The sequence below is a fragment of the Rhinopithecus roxellana genome, chromosome 15 (genome assembly GCF_007565055.1).
Source record: "Rhinopithecus roxellana isolate Shanxi Qingling chromosome 15, ASM756505v1, whole genome shotgun sequence".
In the NCBI taxonomy this organism is placed as follows: Eukaryota; Metazoa; Chordata; class Mammalia; order Primates; family Cercopithecidae; genus Rhinopithecus; species Rhinopithecus roxellana.
In genome coordinates this window covers 48,755,130-48,773,736 of record NC_044563.1, presented here as the reverse complement: position 1 = coordinate 48,773,736, position 18,607 = coordinate 48,755,130, and the positions used below count along the sequence as shown (strand labels likewise).

Here is an 18,607-nt window from a genome sequence, read left to right as displayed (position 1 = left end):
AACTCTCCAGCAGTGCTTTTCGAGGTTACGGGTAAATTCGGCACCTCCCTCTCACTTCCCAGTTCCCAGAGGGGTAGCCGGCCCGGGAAGCTAGACCCTCCCAGGCTCTCGAGAGCACCTGAGACGCTAACGGAGAGTGGGTGCGGCGGCAGAAAGCCTCCGCCCCCTCCAGCCCCCACCGTCGGTGGCAGCTACGGGGCAGGCGGGAGGAAAGATGATTGACACGCCCGCTCAGTGGCTGGGAAGCTAGAGGGAGGGACGAAGAGGGGACGGCTGAGCCTTCTTCTTAAAGTGGTTGGGTTGGGCCTCGGGAACTGCCTTCCCCAGGCCTATTGGCTTCCCTGAATGGGTTGTTATGGTAACAAATGACCGAACAGTCCCTTATGAATCGGCCAATGAGAAGGGCCGTCTTTTCCAGCGCACCTCCGAGCCGTAGATGTTGCGAAAGTCCGGGTAGAGGCCGGAGAAGAAGGCGGTGCCAGGACGTCCAGCGGAAGGGCCGGGGGCGGGGCTCGTGACGTTACCGGGCCAGCCAATCACGCCTGGTTTTATCAGCGGCCCCGCCCTTTTACCGCACATTTCCCCTCCCCTAGTTCATTTCGCACGACGCAGCGGTTGGGAACACAGACATTTTCGGAGCTGGAGTCGCCACTGCCGCCGCCATTTTGTGTCTGTGGAGAAAGAAGCTTCTGTGGCGGCTGGAAGTGGACGGAGATCACCCGCGAGACGGCGGCGTTTCATACCCGAGGTTCCCCCTGTGTCGTCCCCTATCCCCCCTCCGCGGTCAGCATGTGGTGAAGCCGGAGCCGCGAGAGATCAGGGGAGAGGAAGAGGAGTCGGAAGGGAGGCGGGGTATCTAGAGCGGCTTCAGCTTCAGCTGCGGCGGACCTCGGAGGGGGGCCGCGGCGCAATGTCAGAGCAGACGCCGGCCGAGGCCGGTGCTGCGGGGGCCCGGGAGGACGCCTGTCGGGATTATCAGTCATCGCTCGAAGACCTGACCTTCAATAGCAAGCCGCACATCAATATGCTGACCATTCTAGCCGAGGAGAACCTGCCCTTCGCCAAGGAGATCGTCTCTCTCATCGAGGCCCAAACCGCCAAGGTTTTTATACACCCCGCAGCCTCCTATTCTTCTAATACTCCCTGATTTTAGTGTCAGCCTCATCCCAGGTCTCGCTTCCATCCCAAGGGGGACAGTGTTCCTTCTCTCCAACCCTCCACCCCCCTCCAACTCAGGCTCGGTCTTTGGCCCAGGCTTGGAGCATGGGCCTCTCGGGGGGAGGGAGTGGGGAGGATAAAGGGTGGAGTCCCACTTCCGCTTACCAACTCTCTTTTTAGGCCACCGCATTGTATATCCCGACACACACACGCTTTGAATAGAGCCCTTTTGGGTGGGGGAGACTTAAAGGCAGTTTGTGGTTTGGGGAAGTAAGAGTTAACATAAGCCATTTTAATCCCCTGGGAAGTGGGAGAGTGGGTCTCCCATTTTCCCCCAGCACCCTTTTTGGTAATTGTGTTCTGTGGGTTGGAAGGAGGTGAAGGGGGACCTGGGAGCGAGCTGTTGGTGGGTGGGAATAGGGATTTGGCCCCGAGTGGAGCAGCCGCCTGTTAGGAGCCCAACATGGCGCCTGAAAAGCACATGATGCGAAAGGGAAGAGAGGAGAATCCATTCCCTGCCAGCCAGGCAGCTGCTCACACCCGTCAGCCCCATTTTGGGGTGGGGGCGGCTAGATAAAACTTTTATTCTCCTATTGGAGGGTCTAATTTGTCCCAAAATAGGGGCAAGTGGGGTTGAGGGTGGGGTTTGGGTGGGGGGAGGAGATCTTATCCAACCTGTAGGTGGAGAACTGGCCCAGAGGGTAACAAGTACTTGCAGTTTCTCTGAAAAGTTCAGTCCCTCCTCCTCTTCCTTTTCTCTTTTTTTCTCCCTTCCCTGATAGCGAAGGAGTGTTTTTCTTTACCCCTTGACAGAAGTGGTCCTCTGCCACCTTATATTTCCCTGTAGTCCTCCTCTTCTGTGGATTCATATGGGAGCGATATGTCATTTAAGTAAAGTTACTGTTAAACTTAGTTACAATGAGTTTTAATAGCGTCCCAGTGCTACATTTTATTTTTCAAGCTTGTACTTACGGTTTAGTTTTTTCTAGTTGTTAGTGATTGCAATTATCAGGATGAGCCTCCTTTTAGCAGAGTGAACCCCTTTTTAAAGGCCACTTTAACAACAACCACCAATATATTGTTTAGAGACGGTTTCTGTCTAGTGTAAAACTGAGTGGTCTGACTTTAATAAATGGTTTTGAAATGTGTGACTGGTATTATAAAATTTGTGAATAAAACATATAAAATATGTATTTGTCTTTTTTATTTACCTTTGTAAGGTGTAGAATCTGTTTCCAAGACTTATTTTTATCTACGTGGTTGTGTGTTTTAAACAAAAGTCTTTAAGTGACTTGGGTTCATTCTTCTTTAGGTTCCATCCACTCTTTTGGGTAAACCTCCTCACAAGATACACGGTTTCAGGTGGTCCTTTCATACTTTAAAGAGGACGAAAAGGAAGGTTTTTTTCCTTTTTTCTTTTAAGGGCCTCAACAAGTTTATCATGCTCAGTCTGACAGCTAAAATACAAGTTTTCGTTCACTTTTTCCTGTGAATGTGTATGTAAAACAGCTGTTTTTTTTTTTAAGTATGAGATTTAAAAAGGAAGCATTCCTCATACTCAACATGCTTTTTATTGATACCACAAACATCTTGGACATGAAAACTTAGTTTTTGCCTTGTTGAAGGCTTAACTTGACATTAAATGCCTTAAAGCACTCGTGTTTTTAAGGCAAAAACATTGAGTTTTAAAATTAATTACCTCGTATCTTGGGATTTAATATTCCACAGCGCCTAATATTGAGCAGCTCAGGTTGTCACTCAAAAGAACAGTTTCCTTGCTGGTTTTTAATGGATCCAGAAGACCTTCGAGAACCGAAAACTAAATGCTGAATATAGTGACCACATAAAACTTGTGTTTTGTATATCGCTACACAGTGATGAAAATAGATGGGCTATTTGCTGGTAAAAGACTGAAATTTTGGGGGCACACGTTTCCTGCTTATTTTTGTAAAGCCAGATTGAGGAAAAGATGTAAAAGTCACTTTGGGGGAACTGTCTTAATCCTGGTTGGGATCGAGGGTGAGGGGAGGGATTTTCCGTTATTTGGTAGCAAACTGGCCTGGTTTTGTGTTTTGGAGGTGAATGTTTGTGTCCTTATTCTTTAGCTTCTCTGCGTTACTAAAGGATTCACACTTACTTTGACTCCTCCCAAGAGAGCAGTAGCAAAAAATAATACATATAAGGACTTCACTTGTACAATAAAAAATTAGTCTACTTAACAGACTGGTGTTAAAGAGAGCCTGTTTATCTTCATAAGTACCATAATGACTAAAGTGGTGTAAAACATGACATGGTAAGGTAAAGACACAGCGGTAAACCATTTGACATGTTCGTACTTAATATAGTTGACCCACATGCAGTGGGTGAACCCTTTTATTGGACAGTACTTTAAAAGAAAGTTTTCATAAAGTTATTCAAAGGTTTCCTTAGCCAACTTTTGGTCGTAAAGGTGTTATCAGAAGCAAGAGCATTTCCACACACTTGTATGGGCAATTGGTTTTATTAAATATGGCATTGTGTACTCCAGAACTGTGAGCCTACCCTAGCTTCAGGCAGCTATGGGTAAGTGTTACTCAGGGTTAAGATTCCTATACACGTGGCGTGGGTAAATGGGGATAACCTAAGTTTTTTGTATTTAAAAAATCATGGGTACTCCTTTGGAGTCAGAGTTAAGACTATTATGGTGTGTCTTAATGCTCCTCAAGTCTGTGAACCTGCTGATGCTTTCTGGAAGCTTGCTGTGCCTTCTAAAAGCCAGTGGTGGGTAGGCATTGCCGTTGAACTGGGGCAACATTTCTTTACTTTGGAAAGGGCCACCTGTATATCAGCATCACCACACTGGCTCTGCACAAATTTATAACCCCTGGTTTGTGCATGTCAGAGGAAACTATCGGCGGAGAGTCCAGGCTGTGAAGAAAATCTTCAGGACAAATCCTGGTTTCCAGAGTCAAGTTCAACCTGATTTACATGATTCAGCGGCTGCTCCATCCAGTTTTTCTTGTCTGAGTAACAAACTTGCAACTTCCTGCATGTTGTTGTGCAAGTTTCAGTGTTTTGCCATTGACTTCCTAGGTGAAGTGTTTTTAATTTTTGTTCATTTGGATTATAGAGAAGTAATCCTAGTGATTTTACAGGTAACAAAAGCTTCATAGACTTGAACATACAAAATATGCCTATGGAAATTAGTTTCTACAAGAGGTCTAAAAACTGCTTTGAGTGTAGGCACACCATTGTTAAATTAATATGGGTCCCAAAACTGACACTTGGATTACATAAAGTAATTTTCCCTCGCCTCCTCTTTATTTTTGTCACTTAAAACACAGGTCTTTTTACCACATGAACTTGAAATTTCATTGAATGTTAAATGAGTATATTAGGGATTACAGCTGTTGTTCATCCTGGTAATTCTGAGCTTTTGTGTGCTCAACTAAGGATTGTAAGAGTTGAGAACTTGATTGAACACTTAAGTTTCATAAAGATTACTTCAAAAGTATTTAGTATCAACAAAAATAGAGGTCTGTATTGTAGGTTTAAAAACTCACTTTTAAAAGTAATTATTTGGTGGTAATTCATTATACTAAACTTGTCAGTTTCTTTTTATTCAGGCTCCTTCCTCAGAGAAGCTTCCTGTTATGTACCTTATGGATTCTATTGTGAAAAACGTTGGAAGAGAGTATCTCACTGCCTTTACTAAAAATCTAGTTGCAACATTTATTTGTGTGTTTGAAAAGGTACATACGCATTTAGAAACATTTGTGTTTTTTTTTTTTTTTTAAAATGTGTTCCTGATTAAATAAATACTTGCTTTGTGTTGGGTTTTCTTGGGTGGTGAAATGTTTTATACTTTTGGACATTTATTGTTAGTACCATTTCAAAGAAAGAGGCTGAAGTTAATGTTTTATGTTAGAGTTTTAGAACAGATTCTAGGGGTTTACATTGTCCATTTAAGAATAGATGGATTTGGTTTTAGAATTGTGCTTTTTAAAAAAATTGAGTTTGTTCATTTGAACATCTGTTTCATCACTTATAAACCAGGCAAAAAGATCTGAAATCGTCAAGAGTAATTAAAATTTCATTGTTTAAATTTCTGGTGTTAGGATGTTGACTGTTCTCTGGGGGAAAAAAGCATAATCCCTCAGTGTCTCAACCTGTGATTGGTTCCTGAAACTTCTGTGTTTTTTTGTTTTGTTTTCTGGAAATGTTTACTCTTTTGTTACATTGTTCAAGTATGTTTTAGGTGAATGTTGTTGGTATGTGTCAGTGGTGGACCAGTTAATTGCTGTAGGTTATTCTGGAAATACTTTTCCCCCCACCTTAGTGTTCAGAAATTAGGCTTATTTTTCATATCTAGAGATTGTAAATTTCTTTCATAACATTGTAACATATGTGGTGGTTTGGTTACAGCAGTATTATGTTGAGGAAGACAAGGGATTTGCTGAGGTAATTCTCTGCCTGTCAGGCTGTATCTTTCACATTGAGCAAAAAGGCACTTATGAGATATTTAGGTTTAAAGATTGTTTCCTAATGACAGTATTTGGTGGTAGTTATATTTTAGTGGATGAACACCTCTGTGTCAGTTGTCAGATTTGTAGAATTGGAATTTTTTTTGGAAGAACTATTATTAGATTTTACATGTTTATTAGAAAATAGGTAGTTGCTATTTGAGAAATGTTTTTAAGTTCTTAGAGAAAAGAAATAGTATGTATAGAAGAAATTTGGAAAGCTCCGTATCAGATAGCATTAAAATGCTTGTTAATAGAATATTGTAGACATTTGCTGAATACTGCTAACCAGAGGCTGTAGTCTTAAGGAGAAGCTTAACCAACCTCTTGGTTTCAGTTTCAGTATGTTCAAATTCACTTGGGTGTTTGGTAGCATACCTTTACTGAATCTAACTGGGCATTAACATGACAGTTGATTAAAATGACCTTATAATAAATACATTATTATATGAAAACGTACGAATATAGTTAAGGCTTTACTATCTGTTGTAATGTTTAAAATGTAACTCGGTTTTCACAAGTTCTAGGTTTCTTGATGGTGAATTTTCTTTCTTTTTCTTTTTTTCTTTTTTGAGATGGAGTTTTGCTCTTTTTGCCCACGCTGGAGTGCAGTGGCGCCATCTCGGCTCACTGCAACCTCCGCCTTCCAGGTTCAAGTGATTCTCCTGCCTCAGCCTCCCGAGTAGCTGGGATTACAGGCATGAGCCATCATGCCTGGCTAATTTTGTATTTTTAGTAAAGACAGGGTTTCACCATGTTGGTCAGTTTGGTCTTGAACTCCTGACCTCAGGTGATCCACCTGTCTCGGCCTCTCAAAGTGTTGGAATTACAGACAAGAGCCACCGTGCCTGGCAGTGGCAGATTTTCTAAAAATTGTTAGGCCATCACAAACGTGAACAGATAAGTTATTTAAAACTAAGGCTTATCAGTGGTTAAGATTTTGTAAATTTCAGTTGTTAAAGTGCTTTCCACACCACAATAACTTATTCCTAGGTACCCAACCATATAGTATTGCTGAGCATTGGTTAGTGAGATAGTTTTGCCTTAATTTTAACTTTGTACTACTATGTAAATAATTTAAAACATTTAAGCCATCAGGTAATCAATTTTTCTAGTTGTTTTATATTTTTCAGTTTTATATTTTCTAGTTGTTTTATATTTTTTTTCCAGAGTAAGAGTAATGTTAGGAATATTATACTAAGCTCTAAGATGTGGAAACGTTTTGTATATAGAAAGGCTCGCCTGGTTGGTTCCTTGCATGAAGGCTAGGTGAAAATGACTTTAATTATTCTGTTTTTGAAGGAGAAATGCACCTTTAATAAATTATTACTGTTGAATATACTTACCAATGGGTAGTACAGTTCTATATGTGAAGTAGAGCAGATTTATATAACTTACATTTAATATATAAAATATTCTATAGTAACTTAACAAGCCATAGAATTGTTCTGTTGTTCTAGGTGGATGAAAATACTAGAAAAAGTTTATTTAAGTTACGTTCCACATGGGATGAAATATTCCCTTTGAAGAAACTTTATGCCCTGGATGTCAGAGTCAATTCATTAGATCCTGCTTGGCCTATTAAACCTCTACCCCCCAATGTGAATACGTCTAGCATCCATGTGAATCCTAAATTTTTAAATAAATCGGTAAGTTTTAATACGAATAGTATGTAACATGCTTTTAAGTATCACATTTTGAATTCTTCTAGAGAACTTAATGCCAGAAAGCCAAAATAGACTATAGTGAATCGGTTCAATCTGAAAAAAAAAATATGTATATATTTGGAATTTTTATTTAGAAATGTATTCACCTTGTTTAGGTATTATGTAACATTTAATTTGGCTTTTAAATTCCTGATAAGTTTTCTGTGTGATATTTAGGAATTTGGATAATTATTAAAGAGTTAAATTCTGTGTGATATTTAGGAATTTGGATAATCATTGAGAGTTAAACTGATAATTTTTATTTACTCCCTAGCTTCCTTTTTAGCTGAGATATTTTTCTTAACAAATTGTCTTTTCTTATAGCCCGAGGAGCCCTCAACACCTGGTACAGTGGTCAGTTCCCCTAGCATCTCCACTCCTCCAATTGTTCCTGATATACAAAAGAATCTTACACAAGAACAACTAATAAGGCAGCAGTTACTGGCAAAGCAAAAACAGTTGTTAGAACTTCAGCAGAAAAAGCTGGAGCTTGAGCTAGAGCAAGCTAAGGCACAACTGGTAAGTAAGGGAGATTGGCATTTTAAATATTTTAAACCTGTGTGACAATACAGAAGTAATGTTTATGTTTGAATTTTATTAACGTTACTTTTATTAGTAGTGTACTCTTTTAACTTTTTTTTTTTACAAATCATAATATATTTATTAGATTATACTTTTATATCTTTATTGTAAAATTCACTTGATTAAAAACCACATAGGCCAGGTGCAGTGGATCATGCCTGTAATCTCAACACTTTGGACGTCCGAGGTGGGAAGATCGCTTGAGTTTAGGAGTTTGAGGCCAGCCTGGGCAACATAGTGAGGCCCTACCAAAAAAAAAAAAATTAGCCAGGTGTGGTAGTGCATGCTTGTGGTCCCAGCCACTTGAGAGGCTGAGTTGGGAGGATCACTGAAGGCTGCAATGAGGTATGATTGCTTCACTGCACTCTAGCCTGAGTGACAGAGCAAGAACCTGTCTCAAGAAAACCCCCCAAAACAAAAAACTACACTATTTCCTCCAAATAGTTTTCTGTTAGATTGCTATCTTATAAAGTAGCATCTTAGTTTTGTTTAATCATTACATTATGTGGACTTAATATTTCAGTCCCAAGATGGTAGGCATGTTGTGGCTAATATTTTTGCATAGTCTTTAATGTTTTGTGAGCTTATACTTCATGAGCAGAATGACAAAATTAAGGAGGCCAGGAAGATTATATATTTCTACACATGAACGACTTTATACTAAGTTATTTTGCTTAGCATCTGAGCTTATTCGACAGTGAGGTACAGGAAGGCAGAATTTTATAAGTTCATTAATAGCACCACTTTGGGAGAAACTAAATTTTAGGACTTAGAATTTAGCTGAAATGACTCTGATTCTTGTGCAGCTGGAGTGTAGTGGTTTAGCAATTACTTAGGAGCAGTATGGCTCAGAATCCTGAATAATTAGAAAGAGAAACAATTTTTTTTCATTCTATTTAGAGATAATATTATAAAATCTCAAAAAATACTAGTAAGAAATAATGGGCAACTTAAATCATGGACTTTTTCTTTTCATTGTAATCTCAATTCATTAGAAGTGTACAATTTAAATACAGTATTGAGTAAATATATTTATTGAATAAAGCATTATATTCTTCAGTTGTTTGCAATTTCTTGACAATCTTCAAGTTTTACAGTGTTGACATGAACATTTATTTTGTGTTTTAGGCAGTTTCTCTTAGTGTTCAGCAGGAAACATCCAATTTAGGTCCTGGATCTGCACCATCCAAATTACATGTTTCACAGATTCCCCCTATGGCAGTTAAAGCTCCTCATCAGGTTCCTGTGCAATCTGAGAAAAGCCGTCCAGGACCATCCTTACAAATTCAGGATGTGAAAGGAACTAACCGGGATCCTCGTCTGAACAGGATAAGCCAACATTCTCATGGAAAAGATCAAAGTCACAGGAAAGAATTTCTAATGAACACATTAAACCAGTCTGATATTAAGACAAGTAAAACTATACCCGCTGAAAAACTAAATTCATCCAAGCAAGAAAAAAGTAAATCAGGTGAAAAAATAACCAAGAAAGAACTTGAACAATTAGATTCTAAATCAAAATCGAAATCGAAATCACCATCACCTTTGAAAAACAAATTATCTCACACAAAAGACTTGAAAAATCAAGAATCAGAAAGTATGAGGTTGTCTGATATGAACAAGAGAGACCCAAGATTAAAAAAACATCTTCAGGATAAGACTGATGGCAAAGATGATGATGTGAAAGAGAAGAGAAAAACTGCAGAAAAAAAGGATAAAGATGAGCACATGAAGTCATCTGAACACAGACTGGCTGGAAGTAGAAATAAAATCATAAATGGCATTGTACAAAAACAGGATACAATAACAGAAGAGTCAGAAAAACAGGGGACAAAACCAGGGAGATCGAGTACTAGAAAGCGATCAAGATCTCGATCACCCAAGTCTAGGTCACCAATTATACATTCCCCAAAGAGAAGAGATAGGCGGTCACCCAAACGAAGGCAAAGAAGTATGTCTCCAACGTCAACACCTAAAGCTGGAAAGATTCGCCAATCTGGAGTTAAGCAGTCACATATGGAAGAGTTTACACCACCTTCTAGGGAAGACAGAAACGCTAAGAGAAGTACTAAACAGGATATTCGGGATCCAAGGCGAATGAAAAAGACTGAAGAGGAGCGGCCACAAGAAACTACAAATCAGCATTCTACAAAGTCAGGCACTGAACCAAAGGAGAATGTAGAAAACTGGCAAAGTTCCAAGTCTGCCAAAAGATGGAAATCTGGTTGGGAAGAAAATAAAAGGTATGATGTTAACATTTTAAGTCAAGTGTAATAGTGTATATGTTTCAAAAGATAGTGCTAATTTAAAAATTGGAAAATGTTTATTGGGTGCTGTTAGTACTTTTTTCCATCTAATTCTTATATCTCTGTGGGTTAAGTACTATTATTACTTCTATTTTACAGATAAGGAAACTGAAGTTTAGAAAGGTTAACTAATCTACCTAAGGCTGCAGTCCAGGACATGCAAGAATCAGAATTCATATCTGTTTTTGCTGATTGTATATTTCATACTCTTAATCATTTAATTAATTACTTTTTGTGATTACATATGCCCATTTTAACCATATCCTTTTGAAAAGAATCTTTAAATATGGTCCTGAGTATTTTTTTAAAAAACATTTCAAAGTAACATACTGCTTTTATGGTTTCAGCTTACAGCAGGTTGATGAACATAGTAAACCTCCTCATCTGAGGCATAGGGAGAGCTGGTCAAGCACTAAAGGAATTTTATCACCTCGAGCCCCAAAACAGCAACAGCATCGATTAAGTGTAGATGCCAATCTTCAGATTCCTAAAGAGTTAACTCTTGCAAGCAAAAGAGAATTACTTCAAAAGGTAGTTACTATGATTAATCCCATGTCATTATTCTCTTTTGTCTATTTTTTTTTTATATTTAAAATAATTTTATTTCCTTTTATCACCCCTATACAGACGAGTGAACGTTTAGCATCTGGTGAAATTACACAGGATGACTTCCTTGTTGTTGTGCATCAAATTCGACAGCTATTTCAGTATCAAGAAGGTAAACATAGATGCAATGTACGGGATAGTCCTACAGAAGAAAATAAAGGTGGATTAAAAAAGAAACCTCTCTTATCTGATGCTGAATTAACCTACTATGAACATAAAGCAAAACTGAAAAGGACACAGGTTCAGCATTCATTTCCAAGACTTGATCTCTTAGATCCTGATATTTTTGACTACCCTTTGACTGATGCCTTGTTGTCTGGAATAGAATGTGAGCCATCCAAAAGTAAACATGCAAGTAGGAATAGTGGAGCACAGTTTGACAGAAAAGAACAATTTAGTGAAAGAGCAAGACGTCTTTCTCCTATATCTGGGAGTCGTACTTATGCTGAGAATCTTTCACCCCATGAGGGCCGGAGAAGACATGACGAGCAAGTCTCTGCTAAAGGTAGAAAAAGTTAAATCAGATTATGCCTATTGAATCACACAGCAGTGAAGGGAAAATGAACAAGCTAAGTGGGGATGGACTTTCGTGACTGTTCAGAGTACCATTTTTTTCCCATTTATTTTATTACTTTTTTCCCTTTAAGGAAAGGGAAGGGAAGGGAGCTAATATTTCTAAAGCCAGTTGTGTGTCAGGTACTTCATTAGGTTTTTTAAATATGTAATTTGATTTAATCCTCACAACAACACAATGAAGTATATATTCTCCCCATTTTACAGAGAGGAAATAAAAGACAGGTTAAATAACTTGCTCTCAAAATGAAATAAGTAGTATGTTGATAGGATGGGAATTTTTTTGTTCCTCAGGTGTGTCTGACTCTAGAGTCTTATCTGCTGCTTTATGCTGTCTGTCTCTTCCTGCCCCTCTAATATAGTGAGATAGTTATATCTTTGGCTAAACATTTATGTGAAAAGAGAAGATTTTAAGATAACTTTAGATTTAGTGAAAATAATTTTTTTCCTTTTTAAAAGGTGTGCGAGAAGAGCAGAGATCTCCATTCAATGATCGTTTTCCACTTAAGCGACCTCGATACGAAGATTCAGATAAACCATTTGTAGATAGCCCAGCATCAAGATTCTCTGGCCTGGATACAAATCAGCGACTTACAGCTTTAGCTGAAGACAGACCATTATTTGATGGACCTAGTAGGCCATCAGTAGCAAGAGATGGCCCAACCAAGATGATTTTTGAAGGACCTAATAAATTAAGCCCTCGAATTGATGGACCTCCCACACCAGCTTCTCTTCGGTTTGATGGGTCACCAGGACAAATGGGGGGAGGAGGCCCTTTGAGATTTGAAGGGCCACAAGGTCAGCTAGGAGGTGGTTGTCCTTTGAGATTTGAAGGTCCTCCAGGACCAGTGGGGACACCTCTGCGGTTTGAGGGCCCAATTGGTCAAGCAGGAGGAGGTGGTTTTCGGTTTGAAGGTTCCCCTGGTCTGAGGTTTGAGGGATCTGCAGGTGGTTTGCGATTTGAGGGACCAGGGGGCCAGCCTGTGGGTGGTCTGAGGTTTGAGGGACATCGTGGTCAACCCGTGGGTGGTCTAAGGTTTGAGGGACCTCATGGTCAGCCTGTGGGTGGACTTAGATTTGATAATCCCCGAGGTCAGCCTGTAGGTGGACTTAGATTTGAGGGGGGTCATGGTCCATCAGGGGCTGCGATTAGGTTTGATGGACCTCATGGTCAGCCAGGAGGTGGAATCAGATTTGAGGGCCCTTTGCTACAGCAAGGAGTTGGAATGAGGTTTGAGGGCCCTCATGGTCAGTCAGTAGCTGGTCTGAGATTTGAGGGACAACATAATCAACTTGGTGGGAACCTTAGGTTTGAGGGTCCACATGGCCAACCAGGGGTTGGTATCAGGTTTGAAGGCCCTTTAGTCCAACAAGGAGGTGGAATGAGGTTTGAGGGTCCTTCTGTACCAGGAGGTGGCCTGAGAATTGAAGGGCCTCTGGGTCAAGGTGGTCCAAGATTTGAAGGTTGTCATGCTTTAAGGTTTGATGGGCAGCCAGGTCAGCCGTCACTCTTGCCAAGATTTGATGGATTACATGGTCAGCCAGGTCCTAGATTTGAAAGGACTCCTGGTCAGCCAGGCCCTCAGAGGTTTGATGGACCACCTGGACAGCAGGTTCAGCCCAGATTTGATGGTGTACCTCAAAGATTTGATGGTCCACAACATCAGCAGACATCAAGGTTTGATATTCCTCTTGGTCTTCAAGGCACAAGATTTGACAATCACCCTTCACAAAGGCTTGAATCAGTATCTTTCAATCAGACTGGTCCATATAATGATCCACCTGGCAATGCTTTTAATGCCCCATCCCAAGGACTACAGTTCCAAAGACATGAACAAATATTTGATTCACCTCAAGGACCAAATTTTAATGGACCACATGGCCCTGGAAACCAGAGTTTCTCTAATCCACTTAACAGAGCTTCTGGACACTATTTTGATGAAAAAAATCTTCAGAGTTCTCAATTTGGAAACTTTGGCAATATGCCTGCTCCAATGACAGTAGGAAATATTCAGGCATCTCAACAGGTAAGTCTGTTTTTCTAAATTTGTGTTGTATGCAGATAACCAGTTTTTAATGTTTCTAGAAAGGTTTTCAGGACATAGTTTATTGTATAGATTGGGAAGAAGTTTTTAATGTACTCTAAAGCCACCTGCTAAGGAAGTGGGATGAGCGTCTTTTGGGAATGAAATTTGCAGCTTAAATCCAAAATTGATTTTCGCTCTTTCAAACCCCCACCCCCAACTCTGCTTTTTGTTTTGTTTTGTTTCGTTTTTGCTTTAAAGCTTTTGAAATATTACATAATTGTGTTTCATAGAGGTCTGCATTGTAGAACTGTTGGGCCCTGATGTGCTTTAAAGTAGCCATGGAACTGATTGCTTGGACTGTTCTTTGACCAAGAATTTCATTAACCTGAGTTAAATAAGAAGATCAAATTTTGTCCATGCTTTCATAGTCTGCAATTCTTTTTCTTTGTCCTGTTTTTCTACTTTTTACCACCTTTCCAGTCACTTCAGTTAAACACAATTGTTTGATATTAATGTCAGTGTAGCAAACTTAGTAGCAAATAGCCTTCCAAATACACTCTGGTTATGAAGCATGCAGTTACCTGTTGGTATTCTTTTACACTTGTTCTGTATACATTTTAAAATGCATACTGAAATAACTTTAAGGTAGTATGTTTACAATTTGTGATTAACTTGGTTGGTTTTGAATGACTACTTTTGCTTGCGTGCTGAAATTCTCCTGGGCTGAGTTTTATTTCTTTTCCAGTTGCTGACATTTTCTTACTAGGACAGATATATTTTATAGTAGTAAGATTGTATGGAAGAAAATACAAAATAAGAAAGATTTTAAAAGCACATTAGGAACATTATTAGTAGAAAGTAGTCTTTCTGTTCATCTCTAATCGTATGAGAAAACAGTTGGCCTGTCTAGATCTACTCTACTGTATATCCTTGAAAGAAATTGACACATACTCTAGAATGGTACTTATTTAGTCTTGTTTCTACATTGCACAGAATTGGTGGGGTTTTTATTATGTGTACTCACCACCAAAAGTCCACATATATACTGAAGAAGGATTATAAATGGACATTTATTTACATACCAGCAACATGTAGAAGTCCTGCCTCCCTCTGGACTGCAAATACTGTATTTGTCTGCCAGTGCAGTTCTTGCTCCATGATTGTTCTATTTTTTAACATTCCCTTTGACATCTTTTACAAGACCTTTTACAGGATTACTTTGTAATGTAGCTATAACTGTATGCAAAGATAATGGCCAAGCAGGATACTTACCTGCTTGGTAATTCAGATTGCTAATTAAAACAGGCTTTTGATATCTGGAAAATGGGCAAGGGTGAGGAGTTCTGGCCTCAGTTTTGCTCCTAACTGGCCCTTGTGATTGTGTATAGGTCATATTGCTTTATGTCAGTTCTTCTATTTGTGAAATAAGGGAAAGCACCAGCAAGGTAAAGTGACTTGTGTAAAGTAACACAGCTAGTTACCTTATGTTTGCATGGTATCATACATTTTCCTTTTTGAGGGGCTACTTTGCCTCTCTAGTAGGTACCTTAAACTTTTCAAAGAAGTTTTTTTTTTTTCTTTTGAGACGGAGTCTCGCTCTGTCGCCCAGGCTGGAGTGCAGTGGCCGGATCTCAGCTCACTGCAAGCTCCGCCTCCCGGGTTCACGCCATTCTCCTGCCTCAGCCTCCCGAGTAGCTGGGACTACAGGCGCCTGCCACCACGCCCGGCTACTTTTTTGTATTTTTTTAGTAGAGACGGGGTTTCACTGTGTTAGCCAGGATGGTCTCGATCTCCTGACCTCGTGATCCGCCCGTCTCGGCCTCCCAAAGTGCTGGGATTACAGGCTTGAGCCACCGCGCCCGGCCTCAAAGAAGTTTTAACCCATTCTCAGTAACTTATACCTCAGTGAAATGGGTAAGGGAAGGTTTTATTGTTCCTGTTTGTAGAAGACCTAGAAGTGAAGTGATACAGCCAAGTTACCTTTCTAAATCTTTATTTATTTATTTAGATTTACTTTCCTAAATCTAAAACTAACTAAATCTTTAGTTACCTTTTTAAATCTAAGCCAGGCCTTGTGACATCTATGAATATTTTTATGTAATTAGGATGTTCAAAGTTTTACTTGAAATGTAGAAAGTATGTTCTTAAAATTAAGATTTTTCTTAAAGGTTCTGAGTGGTGTTGCTCAGCCAGTAGCTTTTGGTCAAGGACAACAGTTTTTACCAGTTCATCCACAAAATCCTGGATTTGTTCAGAATCCTTCAGGTATGTACTTTATGAACTTTGTTTTTCAAAAGACAAATGATTATTGTTTTGTTGAATAGCTAACTTGCTGAATTTTAGGAAATGAGTTTTGCAAAGGTATATTTAATTTAGAGAAATTTAATCTGGCTGACATAGTTTTGTTCCTTTTCTAAGTTTGTTTACATTGTGGATGTACCTATTTACAGCTAGAGATGGTTAGCGGGGACTTGTAGTCCACAAACCAGAGGGAAGGAAACCTATTTGGTGGAAACTGGGAGGTGGGAAGGAAGGTATGACATCTGTGTTGAGACAAAATGAAATAAATGACAAACCTCAGAAATCTCAATTATTTGATGTTTCAAGTATGTGTTATGATCCAGTAAACATTTATTAAGTGAATACTGAGGATACTGCATTAATAAAGTTGATTAATTTTTATGTTTTTATGGGCACTTAAATAGCAAAAAGCGGCTTTCCTAGCCAGGTACACTGATAAGCATCTTTGTTACTATGGGGTGAGGCTTAGTACTAGATAAAAGGACTTTTACAATGGATTTTAATTTTATTTATTTATTTATTTATTTATTTATTTATTTATGAGACAGAGTCTTGCTCTCTTACCCAGGCTGGAGTGCAGTGGTACGATCTTGCCTCACTGCAGCCTCTGCCTCCAGGGTTCAAGCAATTATCCTGTCTCAGCCTCCTGAGTAGCTGGGACTACAGCCGCGTGCCACCAGACCCGGCTAACTTGTATTTTTAGTAGAGACAGAGTTTCACCATCTTGGCCAGGCTGGTTTTGAGCTCCTGACCTCAACTGATCTGCCCCCTTCAGTCTCCCAAAGTGCTGAGATGGCAGGTGTGAGCCGCCATGCCTGGCAGAATGAATTTTAGTTTTAATATGTGGTAAGTGGGAAGTATATACATTAGTGATACTTGCTTTCATTTCTGAATCAGTGAAACAGCTGTTTCAGAAACATGTTTTACTGTAGCATTGAGTTAATCAGTTTACAGTAAATTTATGGAGTTTTCCAAAACTTCTGAAGTAATTAGGAAATCCTAGCCAATATCTTTTTTATACATTAGTTCTTTTTTTTTTTTTTTGAGACGGGATCTTGCTCTGTCACCCAGGCTGGAGTGCAGTGATGTGATCTCGGCTCACTGCAAGCTCCGCCTCCCGGGTTCACGCCATTCTCCTGCCTCAGCCTCCCGAGTAGCTGGGACTACAGGTGCCTGCCACCGCGCCTGCCTAATTTTTTGTGTTTTCAGTAGAGACGGGGTTTCACCGTGGTCTTGATCTCCTGACCTCGTGATCCGTCCGCCTTGGCCTCCCAAAGTGCCGGGATTACAGGCATGAGCCACCGTGCCCGGCCAGTATACATTAGTTCTTAAATTGTGTCAAGAAATTCAATTAATTTGGAAGCTTTTAATTTTTAATTTCTACATGGATAATTATGACTAATTAATATTTGTTATTATTATTTTGTTACTATAATGAAAAGAGAAGGAGAGAATTTGGGATCTAAAGCCCAGAAGACCAGGGTTGGAATCTCTACTCTGTTACTTTATAAATGGACAGGCTTTAAGCAAGTATCCCCTGAGGTTCAGTTTTTTCCTCTGTGAACAGAATATGGGCCGGGCATGGTGGCTCATGCCTGTAATCCCAGCACTTTGGGAGGCCGAGGCAGGTGGATCACAAGGTCAAGAGATGGAGACCATCCTGGCCAATGTGGTGAAACCCCGTCTCTACTAAAAATATAAAAATTAGCTGGGTGTGGTGGTGGGCCCCTGAAATCCCAGCTACTCAGGAGGCTGAGGCAGGAGAATCACTTGAACCCAGGAGGTAGAGGTTGCAGTGAACTGAGATCATGCCACTGCACTTAAGCCTGGCGACAGAGTGAGACTCTGTCTCAAAAAAAAAAAAAAAAAAAAAAAAAAAACCAAAAAAAAAGCAGGATATGGTAGTATCAGTTTTTTTTTTTTTTTAGAGAATCAAATGATACAGTATATGTAAAAGTACTTTGTAACTTGTCAAGTGTTATGTTAATGTATTTTCCTTTAGAACTCAGTTTTTGTTGTTGAGCAGAGGATTTGTTATGTTGGCGTTAGTGGCATGAGATGATCTACAGAATCTACAAATTTTCTTGTTTCTTTTTTTTTTTTTTTTTTTTTGTTTCAGCCGAGTCTTGCTCTCTTACCCAGGCTGGAGTGTGGTGGCACGATCTTAGCTCACTGCAGCCTCCTCCCGGGTTCAAGCAATTCTCCTGGACTCAGCCTCCCCAGTAGCTGGGACTACACAGGTGCATGCCACTACACCTGGCTAATTTTTGTATTTTTAACAGAGAGAGGGTTTCACCATATTGGTCAGGGTGGCTTGAATCCTGACCTCAGGTGATCCACCTGCCTTGACCCCCCAAAGTGCTGGGACTACAGGCATGAACCACTGTGCCCAGCCTTGTTTTGCTTTTACAACCTTGGGTTATATGTGTATGTGTACAGGGCATAGCAGTGTAACAGAGGAAATCGCAATTATTCCCCTGGTTACATGAATGGGACATTAGGTGTGTCTTTGTTCTTCAAGTTCTTCTTACTCTTACAAGAGGTGTCAGCAGTTTTCAGTGTGCTATATTTAGCTTCTCTCAAGGTTCCTTCTCTAATTTGAAAGTGTAAACATCCCTTTTCTAGTAGGAAGTATACCCATGTTCATTTATTCATTCAGACATATATTAGTCATCTGCTGTATGCTAGGATGAATTTAATAAAGTTCATCCTTCAAAGAGCTTTATTTTTAAAGTTTTAAAAAATTATTTATTTATTTATTTTTTAAAGAGGGTGCTCACTATGTAGCCCAGGCTGGTCTCAAACTCCTGAGCTCAAGCAGTCCTCCCACCGCGGCCTCCCAAAGT

General features: G+C 39.8%; 1 protein-coding gene across 4 annotated transcripts in view; it reads left to right on the top strand.

Moving 5' to 3' along the window:
- The first annotated feature begins 571 nt into the window (after nt 1-571).
- Nucleotides 572-18,607, top strand: part of PCF11 (PCF11 cleavage and polyadenylation factor subunit) — a 29,281-nt gene continuing 11,245 nt past the window's right edge. For 2 of the 4 annotated variants that reach the window (XM_030918812.1, XM_010362867.2), the window contains exons 1-9: nt 572-1,102; nt 4,764-4,889; nt 7,121-7,309; nt 7,691-7,885; nt 9,077-10,191; nt 10,602-10,785; nt 10,882-10,972; nt 11,893-13,460; nt 15,629-15,725. In XM_030918812.1, the coding sequence (XP_030774672.1) occupies nt 911-1,102; nt 4,764-4,889; nt 7,121-7,309; nt 7,691-7,885; nt 9,077-10,191; nt 10,602-10,785; nt 10,882-10,972; nt 11,893-13,460; nt 15,629-15,725 (3,757 nt within the window). In that variant the 5' untranslated portion in view covers nt 572-910. Of the gene's footprint in view, nt 1,103-4,763; nt 4,890-7,120; nt 7,310-7,690; nt 7,886-9,076; nt 10,192-10,601; nt 10,786-10,881; nt 11,366-11,892; nt 13,461-15,628; nt 15,726-18,607 lie in introns of all 4 variants that reach the window. The other 2 variants (XM_030918811.1, XM_010362866.2) reach the window with 1 other exon arrangement.